Here is a 22,204-nt window from a genome sequence, read left to right on the forward strand (position 1 = left end):
GGACCTGGAAGACGGGTTCATTCTCTTTGCCTGCTTGCGCTCTCTCTCTCTCTCTCTCTCTCTCTCTCTCTCTCTCTAGCAAATCTATTCCTTCACTGACATTAGCATATACTTCTTCAGAATTCTAGCATATACTGAAGGGACCTGTTATGATAGAGTTCAGTCATCAAGCCTAGATGTCTGAACAACTACTGGATTCTTGAACATTCTGTTAATAGGCAGCCATTGTTAGATTAGCTATCCCACAGCCTCTAGGTGCCAGGAAGAGATGCTGTTTGGAGTTTTTTATCAGGCCCTATAGGTGTCACTGGTAGATGCTCATGCAAAGGTGACCGCAGCTAAGGAAGAGTCCCATAGACAAGCAGATAGGATGGCCTCTTCTATGGACAGTTGAGGTGGTTTGAAAGAAAATAGGCCCCCAAGGAAGTGGCTCTGCTGGGAGATGTGACCTTGTGGAGCAGATGTGGTCTCGTTAGAGGAAATACGTCACTGTGGAGGCAGGCTTTGAGGTCATATTCTACCCAGTGTCTCAGACCACTGCATGTTGCCTGTGAGTCAAGATGCAAGAACCCTCAGCTCCCTCTCGCACACCATGTCTGCCTACACGCTGCCATACCTCCCGCCGTAACAATAACGTAACTACACCTCTGAACTTATAAGCTACACAATTAAATGTTTTCCTTTACAAAAACCTGCCGCAGTCATGGTTCTATTCACAGCAATAGAAACCCTAAGACAACAGTCAACCCTTCCCCAGACATTCCTGTCATTGCCCAATGGGCCCGTGAACAAAGTGGTCATGGTGGCAGAGATGGGGAGTTACACATGGGCTCAACAACATGGACTGCCACTCATCAAGGCTGATCTGGCTATAACTGTTGCTGCGTGCCAGATCTGCCAACAGCAGAAACTAACATTGAGCTCCAGATCTGGCACCGTTCCCCAGGGTAACTAACCAGCAACCTGGTGGCAGGTTGACTACTCTGGACCCCTTCCTCTATGAAAAGGACAATGCTTTATCTTTACTTGAGGGAAAAAAAAGATGAATTTTAATGTAATAGAGTACAAAAATATTAATATTGCAAACAGATACTACCACTTGTTGAGTTTTCATGTACTATCCATAAAGGATGTGCATAACTATCAACGTTATTTTGAAAATAATTTTAATTTTTCCAACTATATAAGATGTATGAGGCCAGATATAATGCAGCAAGTAAAAAACAGATATGAGAATACAGTTTTTCTCCATGTGAACAATCACTACACCATAGAGATTTGCAAATCTGTTTCGAAGATGAATTTTTTTTCATAAAAAATGTGTCTAACATGCATATGGTTTATTTTTAAATAAATTGATGGTTCTAATTTGTCAGTTTAGTTTCAAAATGGCAAATAGCGATACCTACAGCCCAGACAAACAAAAACTCATTGGGGCCTGCAAACATTTTAAAAAGAGGTCAGGGGCCCTACAAGCAGAAAGGCTTGAGAATCACTAGTCTATTTTGTATTTACAGAGTATTTATGATGCTTGTTAGGTAAATCAAATGTAACTAAGCAAAAAGAACCGTATATCTGTGCTAGGGAATGAGAGACCAAGAAGGGATTGGACTAATTTGTGGTCTTGTTTCTTGGTAGGAAGGGCTGGTGCCACAGCCCGTGAGGTCACAATAGTGAGAGACGCTGAGGCTATGGGGCTCAGAGCATGGCAGTCTGCCCTCAGTTTCTTCCCCATAAAGTGATGGCCAGCACCTTACTTACCTCACAGTGTCATTCAGGGTACTGAAGTGTCATCCATGGGTACTGAAGAGCTTGTGGGGTAGCCTTGGCACTTGGCCTAACTGTCTGCATGGACTTGTGTCTGAGTGGACAGCAACAAGTCTACATAATGACACACAGGTGACGCTGACCCTACCCCACTGCGGGAAGACAGCACGCAGGCTGTAGTCACTAAGCCTCAGAGACAAAATACTTTGGAGCCGAGAAAGAAATCGGAATTCCATAACCCCATTCTTGCCCTAACATCCCACTTTTCATCCAGAATCACATCTGTTACCCCTGCGAGGAACCTGGATGTGCTCCAAGGTTTCAGAACAAATGATGTGAGCTTGGTGCGGACTAATATGCAGGGTCTCAAGCACTTAGGATTTTTCTTGTTCCCGAAATGTGATTAATTTCCCCTTCAGCTCGGTTTGGCTGCCAGAGGATCATTCAGAATGAGGTTGGTTTCGGCAAACATCCACACTGTCACCTTCCCCATGAGCGAGATGAATGCTTCTGAGAAAAGAATGTTCTGGTTTCGCATGATGAGAAAGGTTTTTTTTTTGGGGGGGGGGGTTCGGAGTGGGGGTGGAGAGAGAATCCCTGGGTCAATCCAGGGCCTCATGCAGGCTACAAAACTGTTTGAGCAGCTGATCTACATCTGCATCCCGGGAAATCCTCTCCACAGAGCCACAGGGACACTTAGGTATTTGTGGAATGACTTTTGAGGATGCTAAGGCAGACTCTGATTCTGAAGCCGAGGAGCATACATAAAGTTTGAAGTCACCCTGTCAGTGATACAAACAGCAAATTAAATGTCACCTCCCATATGGCCCGGCTCCTAGAGCTCCCTGCAACCCTGTATCAAGCAGGATGAATTTCACTCTAATTATTACTAAGGCTTTTGAACATGCTGGGTTTCGATGATAAAATCTTTATTGAATTTGAATGTTATTTTCTCTCTGGGATGTGCCCAGTGTACTTTTTAATATTAATTTCCCAGGCTCTCCTCTTTCTGCTTTGTTTCTCTTTTATAGCGCGTTTTTCCGTCCAATGTACTATTTCGCATGGGTATTTTTTTCACTCTGTCTGCTACATCGTTTCAGAAGGTTTCCACCCGTTTCCTTTTGTGTTGTGTTCCTAACTTCTAAGAGGAGCCTGGCATGTGGCGAAGATCCCCCACTTCTATCTTCTGGCTCTAAGTCGGGGGTAGACAAGGTCCCTGTAATGCATTGTGTCTCATGAATTCACACAGATGTGACGTCTTCAAAAGCGCCAGCATTATTAACCTCACCCTTATTTATTGGAAGGGATCTAGCTCACAGAACTTTGATGCTATATTGTCCTACAGACTTCTATTGCCCTCGTTGTCGTTGGCAGGAAAGAGCCAGGAGCTGCCTCGGCTACCTGGTGAGCCAGCTGGCTAACATGGAGCACTCCTTTCACCATATTCTCCTGCTGGAAATTAAGAGCATCACCGATGCCTTCTCCTCCATCCTGGGCCCTCACAGCAGGGACATCTTCCGGATGAGCAACAGCTTCACCAACATCGCCAAGCTGCTCTCCCGACAACTGGAAAACAGCAAGGCTGGGAATGGCAGGTATCTATAGCATCCAAACAGAGTAAAAGTTATGAGAAACAAAGAGGATGAAGGATAATGCCACGTGGCACTCATTTATTTATTCAGTAAGCATTTGATGCTTGTTTATTCTGAGCCGGGAATTTAAGCAGAGAGATAGAGGTCACTGTCTGGTAGATTAAATATTTAAATAACTAAAGAATAAAATTAGATGCTAGAGGGAGGTTGACTATTAAAGGTGGGTTCAAATAATTTGAAGAGCAGTGAGATGGTGGGGTTTACCTGTGTGTGGAAGAAGGAGGGGTAAACCTGAGATCAAGAAACAGCTCCTTGAGTAAGAAACACTGTGGACCAAGTCTTGGGAGATGACCAGATCGCCCCAGGCTCTCTTTTCGTGGCATGTATGTCTTTCCTGGAATGGGCTTCATTTTGCATAAGTGAAGTATATGCTACAAGTAGAGCAACATTCAGGATGATGATGAAGCACAGGCAGGGATGAGACCTGGTGGGCGTGGCATACCTTTCTAAGACGTTCCCATTTCGTCCTGTAGGAGTCACTGTGGGATTCGGTACGTGGTGGGGTAAAGTCATTTCAAGGTCACTCTAGTCTCAGTACAGGGACTGTCCCAGCGAGATGACAAGGGTCAGATCAAGGAAGGGAAAGACAGTACATGCCAATACACTGTCACAAGGAAATTATTGGTGATGGTGGCGAATGAGCTGCCAAAATATGGCTGAGTTGGGAAGAGAGCTATTCTAACTGGAGTGAGAGAGAATTCAGTGCACACGGATAGCCCTTTCTACTCTTTTGGGGCTATCCTGTGCATTAGAAACTATTTATCAGAAACTCAAGTCTCTACTTACTAGATGCCAGCACCAGTCTCCTCTCACGGTTGTGGCAATGATCTTGGCATTTCTAAATGTCCTCTAGGAGGCAAAAAGTACCCCAGTTTAGAACCACTGTTTTGTACATATGCCATTCAAACAGCATGCCCCTGACTTACGCTGCCATGTCTTTATCACAGTAACATCCAATAACGTAGATGAAACCTCAAAGCCACCGTCAGGTAAGTTTCATAATATAGTTTCAGAAACATGGTTTAGAATCTCTGCAGCTGGTATCAAGGAAAGTTTTTATACCATATGCACAGCCAACCTGCTTGTAAACCTCTTCTAGCCAGGATGGGCACGCCTACCAGAAGAAAAATTCATGCACAAGCCCTGGCCTGGGGACATGTCCCCAACAAACATCTCTGAGCTTGTGTGTGTGAAAGCTTTCTTTAAAGTGGGAGAAAGTTACAAGGCTGCAGCATTAGGTAATTTAACGGTGAAATGAATCTTTGATAAATAATCCCAGTCCTATTTGCAATAATACTCCCTTTACTGTTTTTCTGAGGTAAAAAGGAAAAGGAGAAAGAAGTGATGGGGGGAGGAAAGAGAGGAAGAAGGGAAGAAGGGACAGTAGGGAGGGAGGGAGGCATGGGGACAGTAGCTAAGTAGTAGAGCAGTTTGTCTTACATGTGGGGCCCTGGCTTCACTCTCCAGCACGGAAAAAAAACACACAAAGAAATAAAAAGTCAGCCTTCACCCCACATATGTCCACCACCTCAGTCTCTCTCAATTCAAAGTATTTCCCCCGGTTCAGCCCTCACTGTCAATCTCCTTCTAACAGATTGTAATTATTCAGTGGGAACCTCAGAAGTGTGGTGTGGACAGCTAGCTCTTTGTGTCCGGGGCGCATCCTCTCTGGGATGGTTGCTAAGGCTTCTCTCCCAGCATCTTTTCCCTGAATAGTCTTCCTTGGGACCACGTGATTCCACTCATTGGAGTCAATGCCCCCAAAGCAGAAAGGTCTGTACTTTTGTGTAAAGCAAAGACAAAAACCCGATTCTTGCAATTAAAGAGAAAATGAACAAGTGAAACGATCCTGAAAGAAAATTAAAAACGATGAAACTCAAAGCAGATGTCAGCTAATTTACAAACGTGACACACAGCTCAGCAGGCCAGATTGTAGACTGCAGGCCAAAACAACAAGACTATCAAAAGGAAAACAATTAGCATCCCAGAGAGAATGAAAAACCAAAGCAGATGAGCCTTCCTCTTGCCAAAAAGATCCTGAATAAATTGGGTGAGTTTTGTAAAGGGCACCAGGTGAGCCTATTTGCATTTCCCCTATTCCTCTGTCTCTAAAATGTGTTTGTATTTAAATAAAAGCCAACAAAGCCTAAATGACAGAACCAAGCAGAGCATTTAAGTTTTGAAATCAATTCTGGAGAAACAAAAAAGGAGGTACAATGGCAACTCTTGATTGACAAGGCGATGCAAAGTGACTAAGGAGTTAGGAAAAGAGACCTATACTCCTGCAAATGGTATGTCCTTTGTGGCCTTCTGGGCAGCCCTTAACCACTGGGCTGCTTGCCTGTCAGACCCAGCAAAAACTGGGGAAGGGGAGAGTGTGTTCAAGGTGACTGAGCAGTTCCCTAGCAATCATTGAGCTCAGTGTCCACTACAATAGGTCACAGTGTCCCCTACAGTAGATCACAGCATCCACACAGTAGATCACAGCATCCGCTACAGTGATCACAGTGGCCCCTACAGTAGATCACAGTGTCCGCTACAGTGGATCACAACATCCCCTACAGTAGATCACAGTGTCCCCTACAGTAGACCACAGTGTCCCCTACAGTAGATCACAGTGGCCACTACAGTAGATCACTGTGTCCCCCACAGTAGATCACAGCATCCACTACAGTAGATCACAGTGCCCGCTACAGTAGATCACAGCAGCCTTCCCAGATACTGTTGGAAATTCTGTCTGGATATCAAGCCAGAATGTATTGTGTTTTTATGAAACTCTTTGGACTTTCAAATAGCAATTTCTAAAACTAAACATCTCAACACGCTGCAATCCAAAGACAGCAATTTGGTAGTTGTGTGCAGAGAGATGATGGCAGGAAGACCCTGAACGTCTCTGTTTCCATAATTAAGCCATTATGTTTATATAAGAAAGGAAAACTTTTGCGCATAGAATGAAAACATGACAGAGACTTGAACCTGAGTTGATGTGTTTTGAGCAACATTTGCTGGTGGCGTATGGTGTGATGAACGCACAGAGAAAATGCACATATTGTATGTCCAAAACATACAAGGCTGCTGAGAAGCTGTGCATGCGACCTTGGTAAGCATTGCCGGAGGCACCTCCGAGTATTGCAGGCTGGATTTTGAATATTTTTTAATATTTTGCCATTGCACCTTCACCAATTTTTTTTCTCCCAACCCTCACATTCAGCTTAAGAAGTCAGCTCACAACCTTCTGTATTTCCAGCTCTAGGGGATTTCATCCCTTCTTCTGGTCTCCATGGGCTCCTAGGTACACATGGTACACATAAACTCACACAGACTCACACACATACACAGAAACAAAGGGTAGAAATAAATTAATAACCTAGGATGAAGTTCAAGCCTCTACTTAGTCTCCATTCCCCTTAAGGGCCTGCAGTAATTTCTGCATAAATACCAGGCAGTAATTCATGAAACTTGCTGTTGTTTCTTCCTCTTTCTGGGTCTCATCTCAGACTTTAGTGTGGATGAGAGTTCCAATAGACACAGCACTTATACATTTCTGCATAGTCAGACTGATTGTACTTACTTTTTCTATCACGTTCTAGAATACCCTCTTCATGCCTCTTTTCCCATGAGAGACTGCCCTTCCCTATAAGCGCAGTTTGGTACGGCTCCTCAGTGAGGTCTTCTACTTATACTTTCCCATAATCCCACTTTCTCCGAACTTCTATAGTGCTCATCCGTCTCCAGTTCTCCAGCTCCTGAATCCCTAGGCATCTCTGTGCCCTACTTGCATCCAAACGAGAGTGCTAGTATTCAGAAAAATATATTCTCTAAAGTGCTTATAAAAAACAAACAAAAGCAACTCCCCCTTTTTTTTAAAAAAAAAAAGGCAAGACATGTTTATACAACAGGAAAAACTGACTTTTTGAGACCAACTGTTGGCTCAAGGAATGACCACAAGTAGTTTCAGGACATAATTAAACCCATGTGACATTCTGGGTAGCATTGTCCCTGCTTAGGAAAAGTTGAAGGTCCTTCCACCCCACTAAGGTAACATCTAAAGATGAAACTGAAGTCTCAGTAAGAAAAAGGTTCATCTTTTCCATCTAGAGATGTCCTGTATCAAAAGAAATTACTAATGGCCTTTTGTGGTAGCTGTGTGGTCGCTGTGAACCCTCCATAGGTATGAAGTAATTGCTTCAGGTTTTTCCCTGCTTCTTCCCAAAGAGGTTGAAGCTAACATGTGGTACCGTTTATGTCCCATCTGTTGTTCATTTAGTTCATTGGTCGTCATTCCTTAGCCAGTACTTGGGGCCAAGAGAAGGTCTGTAAAGGTATTTCAGGAATTCACTTATTAGCAAGAGACATAGGTGAGAGACACCATTATCAGCTTGGAAGGGATTGCGCTAGGCCAGTGGGTGTGAGACTCCCGCAGAGCTGGCTCTGCAGGGCATGGACAAAGGGGGGTGGAAATGATGGTGACCCCACCTGAACTGTGAATAACACAGCTGCAACTTTGCCAGGAGACCTGGGGCTGCAGTATTCAAATCACAGGACACACCACCTAGGCTTTTGTAGAGTGTTTATGCCCTGGTGTTCCGTCTCATACAAGACAGAAAGCACCCAGATTCTAGCCTGGAAGAGGAAGATGTGATGGAGACTTGACCTTCTCCTACCCATCTGAGGTGCTGGCAGCTCTGCAGGGTCTCAGCAGCCCCTCATACCTAGCTGCTTGATATATTGCTTCAGGAAATGGTTCTTGTTCCTCTGCTACATCCATCCGATGTGAATTTTAAAATTATCATTTGTGTGGTGTTTTCTGAGTCTTGAACATCTTTTTGGCTTTTTGGTTGGGGCTGAAAGAGGGTTATCTTCCCAGTCAGTGTGAAGGTGTCTATATGCATGTGTATAGTAATTAGCCACAGTAAGTGATTAATAACGGTAAATGACTGTTAATAAAATAGAACAATTATGACGATATAGTATTATAGGTTTTCTCTCACCCTGCCTTTTCACCGTAAGGTGAGCACGAATCACCAACCCATCTCTGGCTTATTCAAACTGTTGAAAGAACTATTCTTGTGCTTTAGGGCCCTTATGAAGTAAAAAGAGAGTTACTTAAATAGAAGCATTTTAATAGTATAAGAATTGATATGATAACTGATGGAATAATATATCATATACTACATAGGCATGGATACTCTGGGCAGAAGGATAACTTGTCCTGGGTGAAACAGAATGAGATGATATAAAAATTCATCATGCTACTCAGAATGATGTCCCAATCACCATTCAACGACTTGTTTGTTTCTGCGATTTTCCATTTGCTGTAACAGATAACAACCCTCATAAAGCAAAGCTGAAGGTAAAAGGTCATAGACATACCGGATTTAGAGCATCAGTTGCCTGTGGGTAAAAAGCCCACAGTACACATTAACTAGTAGTGCTCACATTCTGTGCAGGGTGAGCGTTAGCATAGGTGACTCTGGAATACTCGGAGCTGCTGGGAACATGGCCCGCAGACAAGTGCTCACCTGCACACTTTCTCATCAGACCACGGCAAAGTTATTACAGAAACTGAAAGCAGAGCATGGAGCATTTGCGGCTCACTGCCAGCCATTGCCTGCTCCGGTTCCCGGGCCTAACAGTCTAGAAGATGGGTACCCTTCCTCCACAGTTCTGTCCTGACGCAGAGCACTGCCCTGAAGTCGCCACTGCTCCGCATTCCTTTGAAATTCCACAACTTGGGCCATTGTCCAGACAGTCACGTGACCTTCTGCTCTGGGGGCGGGGCCAAGGCTCCTCGTAAATTCACTCTCTGGAATCTTGACTGCAGATTTAGGGTGTATCAGTTCCAGCGTATGTTGATAGTAAAGGCAAAAATAAATAAATAACTGCACCCTGGAATTTACAGAGACCCCCAAAGGATCGGACAGAAAAGCCTATCAACTCCAAATGATGCAGACTGTCTTACATCAGGCTGTAATGAGAACTCACTGCTTCTGCCCTGGGCCGCTTTCAATTCTGTTCTTTCTGGGATGGATCTGAACGCTCGGCAGATAACATGGGGGTTGGTCAGTGGAAATGTGCACTTGGATTGGTCGATGATCATTCTGACGATGTTGGTGTGGGGAGGACACGGTGATTCCCATGAGCTCCAAGACTTGGAGTAGCTGGTCTGCGGCTCCCACTTGAAGAGCATATACGAGGGTCTTGCACTTTGTCCAGATCCCTTATTTTCCGACTTCTCCCTGATCCACCAAAGGGCTGAGAATGTGTAAATGACTGAGCGTCTACGTTAAGGAGAAAGTTTCTTTGTATTGAAACTTAATATTTTTCTTCTGATTGCAGGGAATTCTCAGTGTCTAAATTGTTCAGAACCAATGCTCTTCCCCTTAGCCCCAATCTCCCAGGTTGGCCTGGAACTTGCTAGTCACCGAGAGAGACTTCTAACTCCTGCCTCAGCCTCCATAGTGTTGGGATTCCAAGTGTGTGCTACCAGACAGACCTTCGGAACTTGCTCTTTTGCAAATCTGCAATTTCCTTATGCCAGCTCTAGCATGCACACACTCCGCAAGCCTGACTGTCCGTCGGGGTACATGCTTTAGGATGCTGCCAAGAGAGGGCTTTCACAGTCTTCCCCGGCTTGGAACAGGTATTTGCCTTCAGAGTTGAGCACCACCGGCTCAAGTCACCTTCCAGTGTCAAAGTTCACTATGGACAACAGCACCTAGGGTTTGAACCACAAGTATTTTTCAAGCCAGTACCCTAGGGGTTACACTGCCCAACCCATCATTTTATATAGCACGTTTAGCTACCTATTGACACAGAGCCAATAGTCCATTGTTGTTTAATAAAAATGTGCCTTTGAATCAGAGACTTCGCACATGATTAATTAGGAAGTAGGAAACTGGAAGCATGCCCCCTAGCCCTTTCCCTCAGAGGTCATGATTGTTCCATGTTTCTATAGCGTCCTGTCCTTTCTGAAATCCCTCTTAAAGATCTAATGTGAAGGAACTCTGTAGTAATGAGAGCGGCGGGGCTGCGTCCCCGGCACCCCAGCCACCTACATGGCTAGCTTATGCCCAAAATAACAAAACACAAACTGTATTCATTTAAACACTGCTTGGCCCATTTCTATCTAGCCTCTTCTAGGCTAATTCTGATATCCCCATCAACCCATCTCTAATAATCTGTAAGCACCGGTCTTACCGGGAAGATTCTAGCCTACGTCCATCCTGGGTCGGAGCTTCATCGCATGTGTCTGCCCGGGAGCAGGCAGCATGGCGTCTCTGCTCCAGAGAGCAGAGCTCTCCAGTCTGAGCTCACTTCCTCTTCCTCCCAGCATTCTGTTCTGTTTACTCCACCCACCTATGTTCTAAGCTATGAGCCCAAGCAGTTTGTTTATTGCTTAACCAATGAAATCAACAGATTGATATATGACACTCCCACATCAGAACTCAATTGTGGCAGCATCTCTTCTCAGTGGAACTGTCCTGTAGACTTGACGACATATTAATCTCCAGATAACTGGGCTTTTCCATGGGTCCACTTCTGCCCACAAAATAGCTCGAAAGCAGACTTTCCCAGGACCCAGCTGTACCTCTGAACTTTCATACTCTAACAACATTAGGCACTGAAGTCTCTAAACAGGCAATGGGACTATGGGCCTGGGGATCGTCTCTGTCATCCTTTTCCCAGGGATCGTCTCTGTCATCCTTTTCCCAGGGATCATCTCTGTCATCCTTTTGGTGACTGATGATGACCCAAGAAATTGCTGAAGGGTAAAATAAATAAATAAATAAATAAATCCCCCCAAATTTAGGATTCTGGTGTGGATCTAGCCTGCTGAGTTCTCCTTCTTAGGACTCCGGTGTGGATCAAGCCCACTGAGTTCTCCTTCCTCCCTCACAACCTTCACTACACTGGAGAATGTGTCCTGGCCACGGGATCGAAAGCCAAGATCATCAACCGTGAGCTAATATTATTCTTCTTTGATTTAAGGGGCCAGAAACGGAGCTCGCCAATCTCTCCACCTCTGCCAGCTTATAGTCTCATCACCCAGCACAGAGGGAGCACAACCAGCTGCCCAAGGGCCAATTTGTTTCTTAGCAGAGGCACCGCACACACAAGAGGAAGGCAATTAGGCGTCCCCCCCTGGGCATCCCTAGATGGACTTCTAAAGACTTTACTTTGGCCGCGGAGACCAGAAACCGTTCAGACGGAATCATTCGAGCCTTTTGTAATGTGGCTTGTTGAGTTGAGGCCAAGTTAATGTTTAAGGGACCACAGAACGCTGGCAGAGCATTCTGTAAATTACCTCTGGAGTTAAGAGTGACCGCATGGAAAAGAAATAGTGACCCCCCTGCAAGAGACCAGCTTGTTTGCTCCCATCCTAGAGAAACATCCACTGGATGAGCAGCCTGTAAGCCTACTCACGGGTGTGTTTCCTGCTTCTGAAGGAAGCTGGGGCTGGTAGGGGGTGGGTGGGGGCGCTTATCTGAAAAGGTGTTTTTTTTTTTTTTTTTTTTACAAAAAAGGACATTTTTCTCTCCCTCTTTTTATATTATATCTTTAAAGAAAGGGGAAGTTAAGGATCAAGGAGTGATATTTTAAGTTCAATCCTTGTAGCTACTCTTTTTTGGTCTTCTAACCTACTAGAATCCAAACCTGCTTAGCTCCCTGGTGAAATTGGGCACGTCCAGGTGGAGTGGTAGCCAGTCACCAAAAGTTCCCTTAAACCCATCTTAAGACTTTGCTAGAGTCGTGGCCATACATTATCACCGATCCTGCACCCCACCCTGGTTCCTTAACTCCAAGTCTGAAAATCCCAAAACAAGGGAGGTTGTGAACAGTGAAGAGCCTGTGTGAGCAAATATTCATCAACCTCATATCCGGAGGAGACCGTTTCTTCAGTCAGAGAGTTTATCATTGATTGCTGACTCTCCATTGGTCCCTTCCAAAGTCCTTGCTCTGTTCCCTCTGAGCTGGGAGACAAGATATAAAATGTCAGAAGTGGGGGACTTTTGCTCCCACTCTTGGGTTCTGCCATTGTCTGCACGTCACATTTAACAGATAATGCTATGCCTCCCTCCGCGGAGCTGAGTCGGTTGAAGCTGCCCCGCGTGTGTCTTCTGGGTATCTGGTAGACCCAAGGGCAGCCTGCCTTCAGACCCAGGCATTCCTTGTTCTCTCGATTGTTGTCTGTGCCCTGCGTGTGACTACATGAGGGAGCAAAGTAGCCAGGTGCAAGTTTTTAAATGCACCTGATATCTAGTTGAATTTCAGATAAAAAAATTAGGGTTTTTAGTATAATAACTTTAATATAATGAACTACATTTTAGTGATAATGTACAAAAATATAGATGAGACCTACTAATAATGAAATGCATGTATATAAAATAAATATAGCATAAGATGTTAAAAATACATAATACTTTCATTTTATAATGTATATGAATATTCAATGTAATCAACAGTTTAATAATAAATACTCCTTTCAAATATTTGTTGTTTCTCTGAAATTCTTATTTGACCTGATATTCCGTATTTTATAGGCAACCCTATCTCACTGGTATGATAAATGCCTCTTGGAGTTAGGGGGCATCTAAGGACAACTGTAGCCTAAAGTCTTAGCCTTTAAGGCTCTCTTGAGCCTAAAGTCTCCTTTGGTGAATTACTGAACCTTGGGGAAGAGGTGTGCGTGTGTGTGTGTGTGTGTGTGTGTGTGTGTGTGTAAACCCTCTGACTTTGTTCTCAAGTTATTCTGTGTTGTTGACCTGGGACCACATGCTTGAAACTGATAAGGAAGTGTGGAGATCTGTGCAGACTGATGCTGACTCATGGCAGTTAGTATTGGAAGTGTATAGAGCATATGGAACTATAGGACACCCAGTTGGTGATGGATTATCAGTTTTTATGGGGAAAAGATACATATTTTATGTCAAAAGTGTGGAAACTAAAAACAACTTGTTTGACCATGATTAATATACGAATTAACAGAAATGGGTTTTAATCAATAACCATTATTAAGTAACTCAAATTAAAGTAACTCGAGCGAGATAGATGGTTCAGTGGTTAAGAGAACTTACTGTTCTTGCAGAGGACCAAGATTCGGTCCCCAGCACCTAGCGGCTTACAACTGTCTGTAACTCCAGTGCCCTCTTTTGGCTGCTCGTGGTTCCTGCACATACTTGGTGCAAACATACTGGGGCACAAAAACATGCACATAAAATAAGTAAGTGTTTTTGAAAGATTAGAGTAACCCTAGGTCATCTAAATATTAGAATGCAGACGAGAAATGGAAATACATTCTGCCTGCGACCGTCATCATTGTCCAGCTCAGTTAGTATCACAGAGCAGTTTCTTTCCATGGCTTCTCTGCAGTATGTAATCATGTCTAAGGAACTCTTGGCTCTCAGGGGGCCTCAAATAATACCACATTTGACTTCTGCCTTAAGAGATAAAGTTTAATACTCACAAAGAGTTTCATAAACTCTTATAAAATATGTTTAGAGAAATGACTCAGCAATTAACAGTGCTTGCTGCCTTTTAGGAAGCCCACAACCACCTGTACCTCCAGTTCTAAAGGGGTCTTATTCCCTCTTCTGGCCTCTACAGGCACCCATACACATGGCATACACACATATACATGCACATATCCACATAAATAAAAATACAAATGAATCTTTATACATATAAGTATATATGTGTGTGTATATATATATGTCTTTATATATATTATTTGTGTATGTATATCTTATATCATTTATTTTAAAAAAAGAAAAAAACAATCTCATTTTTCCTATAACTTAGAATTTAGAAGACAGGGTTGGAGAGATGACTCAATGGCTAAGAGCGTTGTTTGCTCCTCCAGAGGTTCTGAGTTCAATTCACAGCAGCCCCATGGTGGCTCACAACCATCTATGATGGGATCCGATGCCTTCTTCTGGTGTGCAGATGTACATGAACACAGAGCACTCAAATACAGAAATAAATAAAATTGAGAAGCCATACTTTGCTCTGACAGGGAAAGACTTGGGAGTGATTGCCCTAAAACTGACAAAACCATGAGTTTCCAGAAACTGTCAACAGCTTCTATCAGCGCATAATCAGCACACGTAATGTTCTACCAAATGTGCAGCATGATTTCTTTTACCATACTTCTAGAGTTTTGAAAAAACAATGTGATAAACGCGAGCACAAACTGTTTTTATTCTCCAAGTCCCCCAGAAAGCATTTCTAATACGGAGTTGGCATGACCATCAACGTTTCTAACCTTCTGGCAAAATGGGCTGTCTAGAAGGAACATCAAAAGCCTGTGTCTAAATAGTCAATGAAGTTTTGCTACACAACTAGCCAGAAAATTATCCGGCAGAGTTTTCATTTCCAGATAAAGGTGGTAGAATGAAGTCTCTCTGTTTCCAAGGGCATGGACGACGAGCAGCTCATGGTCTCTGTTCTTTCAGCAGAAAAACCGACGCTGAAGTTGGCTTTCCTGAGAAAGTGGGAGACGCCAAGACCACGGAGCCTGCAAAGGGAAACCACGAAAAACTCCAAGTTAAAATCCAAGCTTTTGAAGACAAAATAAATGCGGAGGGCAATACTCCTGGTTCTGTCCGGAGATACAGTTTAGGCCACGTCTCTAAGGAAGAACAAAGAAACATTAGATTTGGCAGGTATAACTTTTGCTCAGTCGTCGTTTTGAAGTATGAACTCACATTAGATATTGCTTCTTTGCTCGTGGTGTTTGGGGGTATTTTATGTTTTGTTTGGCTTTGTTTTTTAACCTACAGCTTCCCGAAGTTCTATCCTTTAATGAATTAAATATTACCCATAGTGCTCTCATTATCCAAGTAACCTCACTATTTACTTAGCACAGTGGTTCTCAACCTTCCTAATGCTATGACCCTTAAATACAGTTCCTCATGTTGTGGTGACTCCCCCACCATAAATTAATTTCATTGCTACTTCATAGCTGTAATTTTGCTACTATTATGAATCGTATTTGTCACACGGTTTGGTGGCCCTTGAGTTATCTGGTTTATTAAGAGGTCTCACTCTGGAGGAGGTAAAGTTTTGTTCTAGCATGTCTGTTTCTCCTCGCCAGGGAATGAGAGCTCCCTTAACTCTTTTATCCTTTCATTATAGGTCCAGGAGTTTGGCTTTGAATACCATGCTCACAAACAGCATGAGAGCCGAAGATGGGGAAGCTGGAGAAAGGGCAGGAATACAAGCCAGCATCTCTCTTTCAGAGATTGATCCACTTAGCCTCGGAACGGGCAAGTTGCCCCTTAAGATAGACACCCACGGATCACAGCTGAGAAATTCCTCTGCTTCACGCCCAAGTATTGTGTATATAGAACCAGAGAATATGACTGAAACTGTTAGAGGAAACATCCAAGAAGACATTCCGGAGACCACCTCAAGTCCTGTGGAATACCAAGATAAGCTCTACTTGCATCTAAAGGAAAACCTCGGTAAAGTGAAGGCTTATGCCATGGAAATTGCAAGGAAGGTTCCAGTCCCAGACCAGTGCGACATTGAAGGTAAGTGCTTTGAAGTTCCCACACTCATGAAATTTCAGATGTCAGAGACAAAACTCTCAAGGCACCTAAATATTCACACTCTTTTATGGACTTTTTTCAAAATAGATCATTTGAAAATATCTTCTAGTATCTTTTTTTTATTTCCCCTTGAGGAAAGTTGACCCATCTGTTTACTTTCGTCATCTTGATTGTACTTAGATGCTTCTATGTATCCTGAGTTTTGCAAACTATTGTGTTGCTTGATTTCTCATTCCCAATTTATAAAAAGGGAAATGCAGTGACCTTGAAGCAGGCCCCAGGGTCATGTCATCCAGAGAATGCTTCCAACCATGTAATCAAACAGTGAAGCCTTGCATCTCACTGACCATAGGAGACTGTCCTCTTTCTTATTCCACTGCTCTGTGTCCTGCTCTGGCCCAAGATCTGAGGAACAAACACAGTCCCTGATTTCCTAGAGAGCAGAGTATGGGAGGAACATAGCGAAGCCATGCCAGGAGGCGGTACAGATGACAAGCCAGCAAAAGTGGGGGACACTGGGACAGCAAAGGGCAAAGTAAAGACAGATTATCAGAGGCTGGCTAGGTCTACCATAGAAACACAGTTCCTATGACCAGTGTCACCAAAGATACAGTCAAAGTCATGATGGAACCAGTCACAATGTGTAGGCTCACACTGTGTAGGATCCTTGGTCCAAAGGAATAATCACCATATATTGAAGTTTTCTCTAATTATAGTTTGGATATTTGGGTCACCACAGATTTTTGCGTCATTTTAATCTCTAAAATTTGACTTACACCAGTCAATAAATCTCCTGACACTCGTTACATTTTACGTCGTTACTCTGTCTCTGAGAAAAAAAAAAGTTTGAGACACGAATGCTCCAGGGCAGATCACAGACGGAGCTGGCTTGGATGCCACTGTGGGACTAGGGCAGATCACAGACGGAGCCGGCTTGGATGCCACTGTGGGACTAGGGCAGATCACAGACGGAGCCGGCTTGGATGCCACTGTGGGACTAGGGCAGATCACAGACGGAGCCGGCTTGGATGCCACTGTGGGACTAGGGCAGATCACAGACGGAGCCGGCTTGGATGCCACTGTGGGACTAGGGCAGATCACAGACGGAGCCGGCTTGGATGCCACTGTGGGACTAGGGCAGATCACAGACGGAGCTGGCTTGGATGCCACTGTGGGACTAGGGCAGATCACAGACGGAGCCGGCTTGGATGCCACTGTGGGACTAGGGCAGATCACAGACGGAGCCGGCTTGGATGCCACTGTGGGACTAGGGCAGATCACAGACGGAGCCGGCTTGGATGCCACTGTGGGACTAGGGCAGATCACAGACGGAGCCGGCTTGGATGCCACTGTGGGACTAGAGCTTGTGTTTTTCTCCAGCAGTCCTCAGACGGCAGACACCTTCTCCTGGGAACTAAAGTGAGGTGTCAACATGTCATCTTTCCACAGGAAACAAGCCAGAGAGCCCAGCCCCCTAACCACACAGCAGAAAGGTGGGGATCCCTCAAGGGTCCACTTCCCCATACTCTACTTTCTCCCCTGTTTCCCATCTCCAATCAGAGGAAAGACTGTTCTGCTAAGTCAATTGGGGTTCAAATGTAACAAGGAGAACTAGTTGCTCCATCTGTACAGAGGCTGACACTTTCCAATGTCTGTAGGGATCTGAGCAGCCTTCCTAAATTAATTCTCTAGGGGCAAAAATGAAAACGGCGTTGCTTACATTCAAATATAGTCTATATGGTGACATATAGCAGGGTGTGGGGATGCCTAAGATTGGTGACAAGCAATCTGAGCGACCTCTTCATCATTGCTGTTTTGTTGATAATCTGTGAACACAGGTGACCAAGGTCAACAAAGGGAGGAAACGTAAAGTTCAAGGTACCACAAAGGGCATCCGTGTCAAAGAGAGAGTAAAACACATTTCACTTTATAGAATAATCAGTACATGTGTGTGTGTGTTTCAAATTTGGCATAAATGTGAAGAGTTTACTATATAATGAGCTCCAATGGTGTTGCAATGTGGAAGAAAACCTACAGAATTACTTCAAACATCCAGTTACAAAGAATTATCGCAGGAGTTAAAATTAGCTTTAGACTCAACTAAATGATCTGGCTTTACTTATTTCCCAAATGTTGAATGAATCCATTATCAAAAAAAAAAAAGAAAAGAAAAGAAAAGAAAGAAAGGGAAGGAAGGAAGGAAGGAAGGAAGGAAGGAAAAGAAATAAAAAAAAAACCATAATAATTTTTTATGGTAAAATTTCCAACCAGGGATAACCTAGAATTGAGTGTATATTTTTTTAAGTTGACATTTTGGAATGCATTCACATTTTAGCTATTGCCTGGGGAATTCCTATACAGGGACATGTGTAAGGGATAGAATATTTATATGACTCCCTGGTAATACATCCACAAATGAAGTACTTGGCCTGATTGCAGGAGACACAATTTGTATCCCAAAGACCGACCTACGCTAGCCAGGCAGTAGACAGCAGCCATCCTCTGGCTGACTCAAGTTCCCTTGCTTCATAAACCCGCCCAGCAAGGCAGTATCCCATTTCTTTCCTTAAGAACTTAGCGACGATTCAGGCCGAGAAATCACGTTATTGTCAAGTGTGTCGTTGGCCTAAAAGAAACATTTGGCCTTCCTGAATAAATTATACAAAATAATCAAGAGACAAAGAATAAAAGAAGCCAAAACAAACAAGAACTTTCTGCAGCGCTTAACTGAAAGAGACAAGCAGTGGGTAACAACAAGAACAGTTAACATTCCGGCGTGCTACACAAAGCCCACCTTCAGAAATGAGGCGAAACAGCTCCTTCAGGAAATTCTGGACATTAGGTTGGTTCATGGGAGGGGAGGGGGGAAGTTCAGCGTTTTTGATCTACAAAAACACCAGTTTCGGGGGTTTTAACCTGATACTTCAATAATAGCGGTAAAAGCATCGCGAAACTGCTGACGTCAGTATGAGTTGACTCAGGAATACAAATAGCATTTTTAACCCTGACCTTGGTCACACTGGGGACCAACAGTAATGGGAAAGTGACTCTGTATAAATCTAACATCATCTTCAAGAGAAAAAAAAAAATGTGTCAAACCCCCAGTCCTACTGAGGTTGGATCATTCTTGATATTGGGTGAGCCAGTTCTCTGATGAGCCTGGATGGCCTTGTTTCTGCTTACCGGCCACGGAAAGTCATGGATCTGTAAACAAACGTGGCCTAATGTCAGTCGTGGGTTATACTTGCGTACAAGACCAGAAAACTGGGTTCATCTGGCAAAGGATGTTTTAAAAGTTTGAATCATTTGTACTTATTAACGTGGGAAAAATAATCAGAGGCCAAAAGCATATACACAGATAATACTTAATAAATCTTTGAAAATCTGGTCCATCTTTGCAAAGAACGTGTGAGCTTGTAAGAGCCCATCAGTGCTACTTTGGCTTACCTTGAAGTGTTTCTTAACGGGATTAAAAATAAGCCCAACTTGCAAAAAGCTTGTTTTTAATCTTCGAGACTGTCCTTCCTCCAATCCATCCACATTAGCAGATTTTTTTCCTTCGCAGTAAAAAAGGAAAGAAAGAAAAAGAAAAAAAATCAAGAAATAGCTGGGCATTGGTGGCGCATGCCTTTAATCCCAGCACTCGGGAGGCAGAGGCAGGTAGATCTATGTGAATTCAAGGTCAGCCTGGTCTACAGAGTGAGTTCCAGGACAGCCAGGACCATTACATAGAGAAACCCTGTCTTGAAAAAAAAAAAAGAAAGAAAGAAATATTTGTGTGCTTGATTACAAATAAAGCCTCCTAACTTAACACTTTTCCCGTATGCCTGTGACTCCACTACTGCTTTAGTTTCTTTCCCAGTCTTCCCCTTTCTACAGAATTAATCTTAATGTGCTGAAAGTTCCACGATCAACTTCTTTCTCCCACTTGTTCCTCAGTTATGTATTAATTCATCCATATTCTGAGTGCCTGCTACATGACAGCACCATTCTAAGTACCTGAAAAGCTTCAGCGCAATAATCTTGACTTCGTTAAGACTGTGCTACTTGGAAAAGACATGAAATAAACAATAAAAATGAGAAATAAGTTGTCCTGGCTGGTTTGTGTCAACTTGTCAGGAGCTAGAGTTACTGAAAGAAGGGAACCTCAATGGAGAAAATGCCTCCATGAGATCCAGCGGTAAAGCATTTTCTTAATGAGTGATTGATGGGGATGCAGCCCATTGTGATTGGTGCCTTTGGGTTGGTCCTGGGCTCTGTAAGGAAGCAAGCTGAGCAAGCCAGAGGGAGCAAACCAGTAAGCAGCTCCTCTCCCTGGTGTTTGCCTCAGCTCCTGCCTCCAGATTCCTGGCCCAGTTTGAGCTCTTACGCTGACTTACTTCAGTGATGAACAGCAATACAGAAATGTAAGCCAAATAAACCCTTTCTTCCCCAAGTTGCTTTGGGTCATAGTGTTTCATCACAGCAATAGAAACCTTGGCTAGGACATAAGCACAGTAGGGAAGATGTTAGGACACAGCAAGTGCTCTGATGAAAGAAGAAAGAGAAGACAAACCCAAACAAAGGGGTCCGGTCCTTGTATGTCTAGAGTTGCACAAAGAGATGGGAAGGTTGCAGGGAGAGATGGGAAAGCTGCATGCAGCTCTAAAAAGGGCACATCAAAATGCAGCCATCGTTTATCTGTGAAGAATCAGGTTTCAGTGCCAGTTGAAGAGGAAAGGAGAGGGACAGAGAAACTTGAACACTATACCTTTCTTCAAGGTTTGGATTCTTTGGGAACTTGCTATGTAGACCAGGCAGATCTCCAACTCACAGTGATACACCTGCCTCTGCCTCCTGAGTGCTGGGGTTAATGGTGTGTGACACCATGCCTGGCCCAAGGCACAGAATATTTATTTATTTGTCTGTCTGTCTGTCTGTTTTAATCCTCAAATCAGTTTTCCCTCCCTCCCTTACTCCCATTTCCTCCCCCACATTCCCTCTGCATGCCCCAATCCACTCCTTCTCTGCCTCTGTTCAGAAAGAGGCAGGCTTTCCATGCATGTCAACAAACCATGGCATATCAAGTTGCAGTAAGACTAAGCACATCCCCTTCAAGCAGTAATCTATGGTGACTGACAGTTTAGTTGGGTATAGTAGTCTGGGCTGGTACCCATGGTCTCTTAGAGTCTGCAGCCCTTCTGGCTTTTAGAGTCTCCACTGAGAAATCAGGTCTTACTCTACCCGGTCTGCTTTTATATGTTACTTGGCCTTTTTCCCTTGCAGCTTTTAGTATTCTTTTTGGTGCTGTTGTTGTTCTGCATGTTTGGTGTTTTGATTATCATGTGGCAGAAGGACTTTCTTTTTTTATCCAATCTATTTGATGTTCTACAAGCTTCTTGTACCTTTATAAGTATGTCCTTCTTTAAGTTAGGAAAATTTTCTTATTTGATTTTGTTGAATATATTTCTGGGTCTTTGAGCTGAGATTCTTCTCCTTCTTTTATTCCCACTATTCTTGTGTTTGGTCTTTTCATAGTGTTTCAGCAATTTCTTAGATTTAACATTTTCTTTGACCAATGAATCTATTTCTTCTATCATATTTTCAACTCCTGAGATTCACTCTTTCATCTCTTGTAGCCTATTGATGATGATTGTATCTGTAGTTTCTGTTTGCCTACCCAGATTTTTCATTTCCAGAATTTCCTGTTTGTGTTTTCTATATTTCTTCTATTTCCATTTTCAGATCTTGAACCATTTCATTCACCTGTATTTTTGTTCTTTCTTGACTTTCTTGGCACTCTTTAAGGGATTTATTGATTTCCTCCTATTTTTTTGTTTGTATTTTTCTCGATTTCTTTAAGAGTTTTTTTTTTCATTTCCTCTTTAAGGACCTCTATTATCTTCATAAAGTTATATTTAAAGTCATTTTCTTGTGCTTCAGCTGTGTTGAAATGTTCAGGTCTTGGTGTCATATGATAGCTGGGTTTTGGTGGTGCCATACTGCCCTTTTGGTTATTGTCTTCTTACACTGGTGTGTAAACAAGCATCTGATCTGAGGATGATTATAGGTCTAGGTATTGATTCCTGTGTCCATCCTTTTGGGGTTGGTATTTTCTTCTTTGGTTTCTATTTCCTCTCTGGTCTTCTGGCCTAAATGGCCAAGGATTCTGGTGACTAGCAAGTCTTCAGGTTCAGTAGGGTGTCTCTGCTGTGGTTTGGGGGCCTTGTGTCCCTAAATCCAGCCTGGCTT

At 43.4% G+C, this 22,204-nt stretch overlaps 1 protein-coding gene across 2 annotated transcripts in view; it reads left to right on the plus strand.

Moving 5' to 3' along the window:
- Window positions 1–22,204, plus strand: part of Veph1 (ventricular zone expressed PH domain containing 1) — a 154,895-nt gene that overhangs the window by 67,273 nt on the left and 65,418 nt on the right. For both annotated transcript variants that reach the window (XM_041659260.1, XM_041659261.1), the window contains exons 6-8: window positions 3,142–3,362; window positions 14,876–15,085; window positions 15,558–15,955. In XM_041659260.1, the coding sequence (XP_041515194.1) occupies window positions 3,142–3,362; window positions 14,876–15,085; window positions 15,558–15,955 (829 nt within the window). The remainder of the gene's footprint in view (window positions 1–3,141; window positions 3,363–14,875; window positions 15,086–15,557; window positions 15,956–22,204) is intronic.

The sequence above is a fragment of the Microtus oregoni genome, unplaced genomic scaffold (assembly GCF_018167655.1).
Source record: "Microtus oregoni isolate MIOR12 unplaced genomic scaffold, Mior012 000010F_ref0000083, whole genome shotgun sequence".
In the NCBI taxonomy this organism is placed as follows: Eukaryota; Metazoa; Chordata; class Mammalia; order Rodentia; family Cricetidae; genus Microtus; species Microtus oregoni.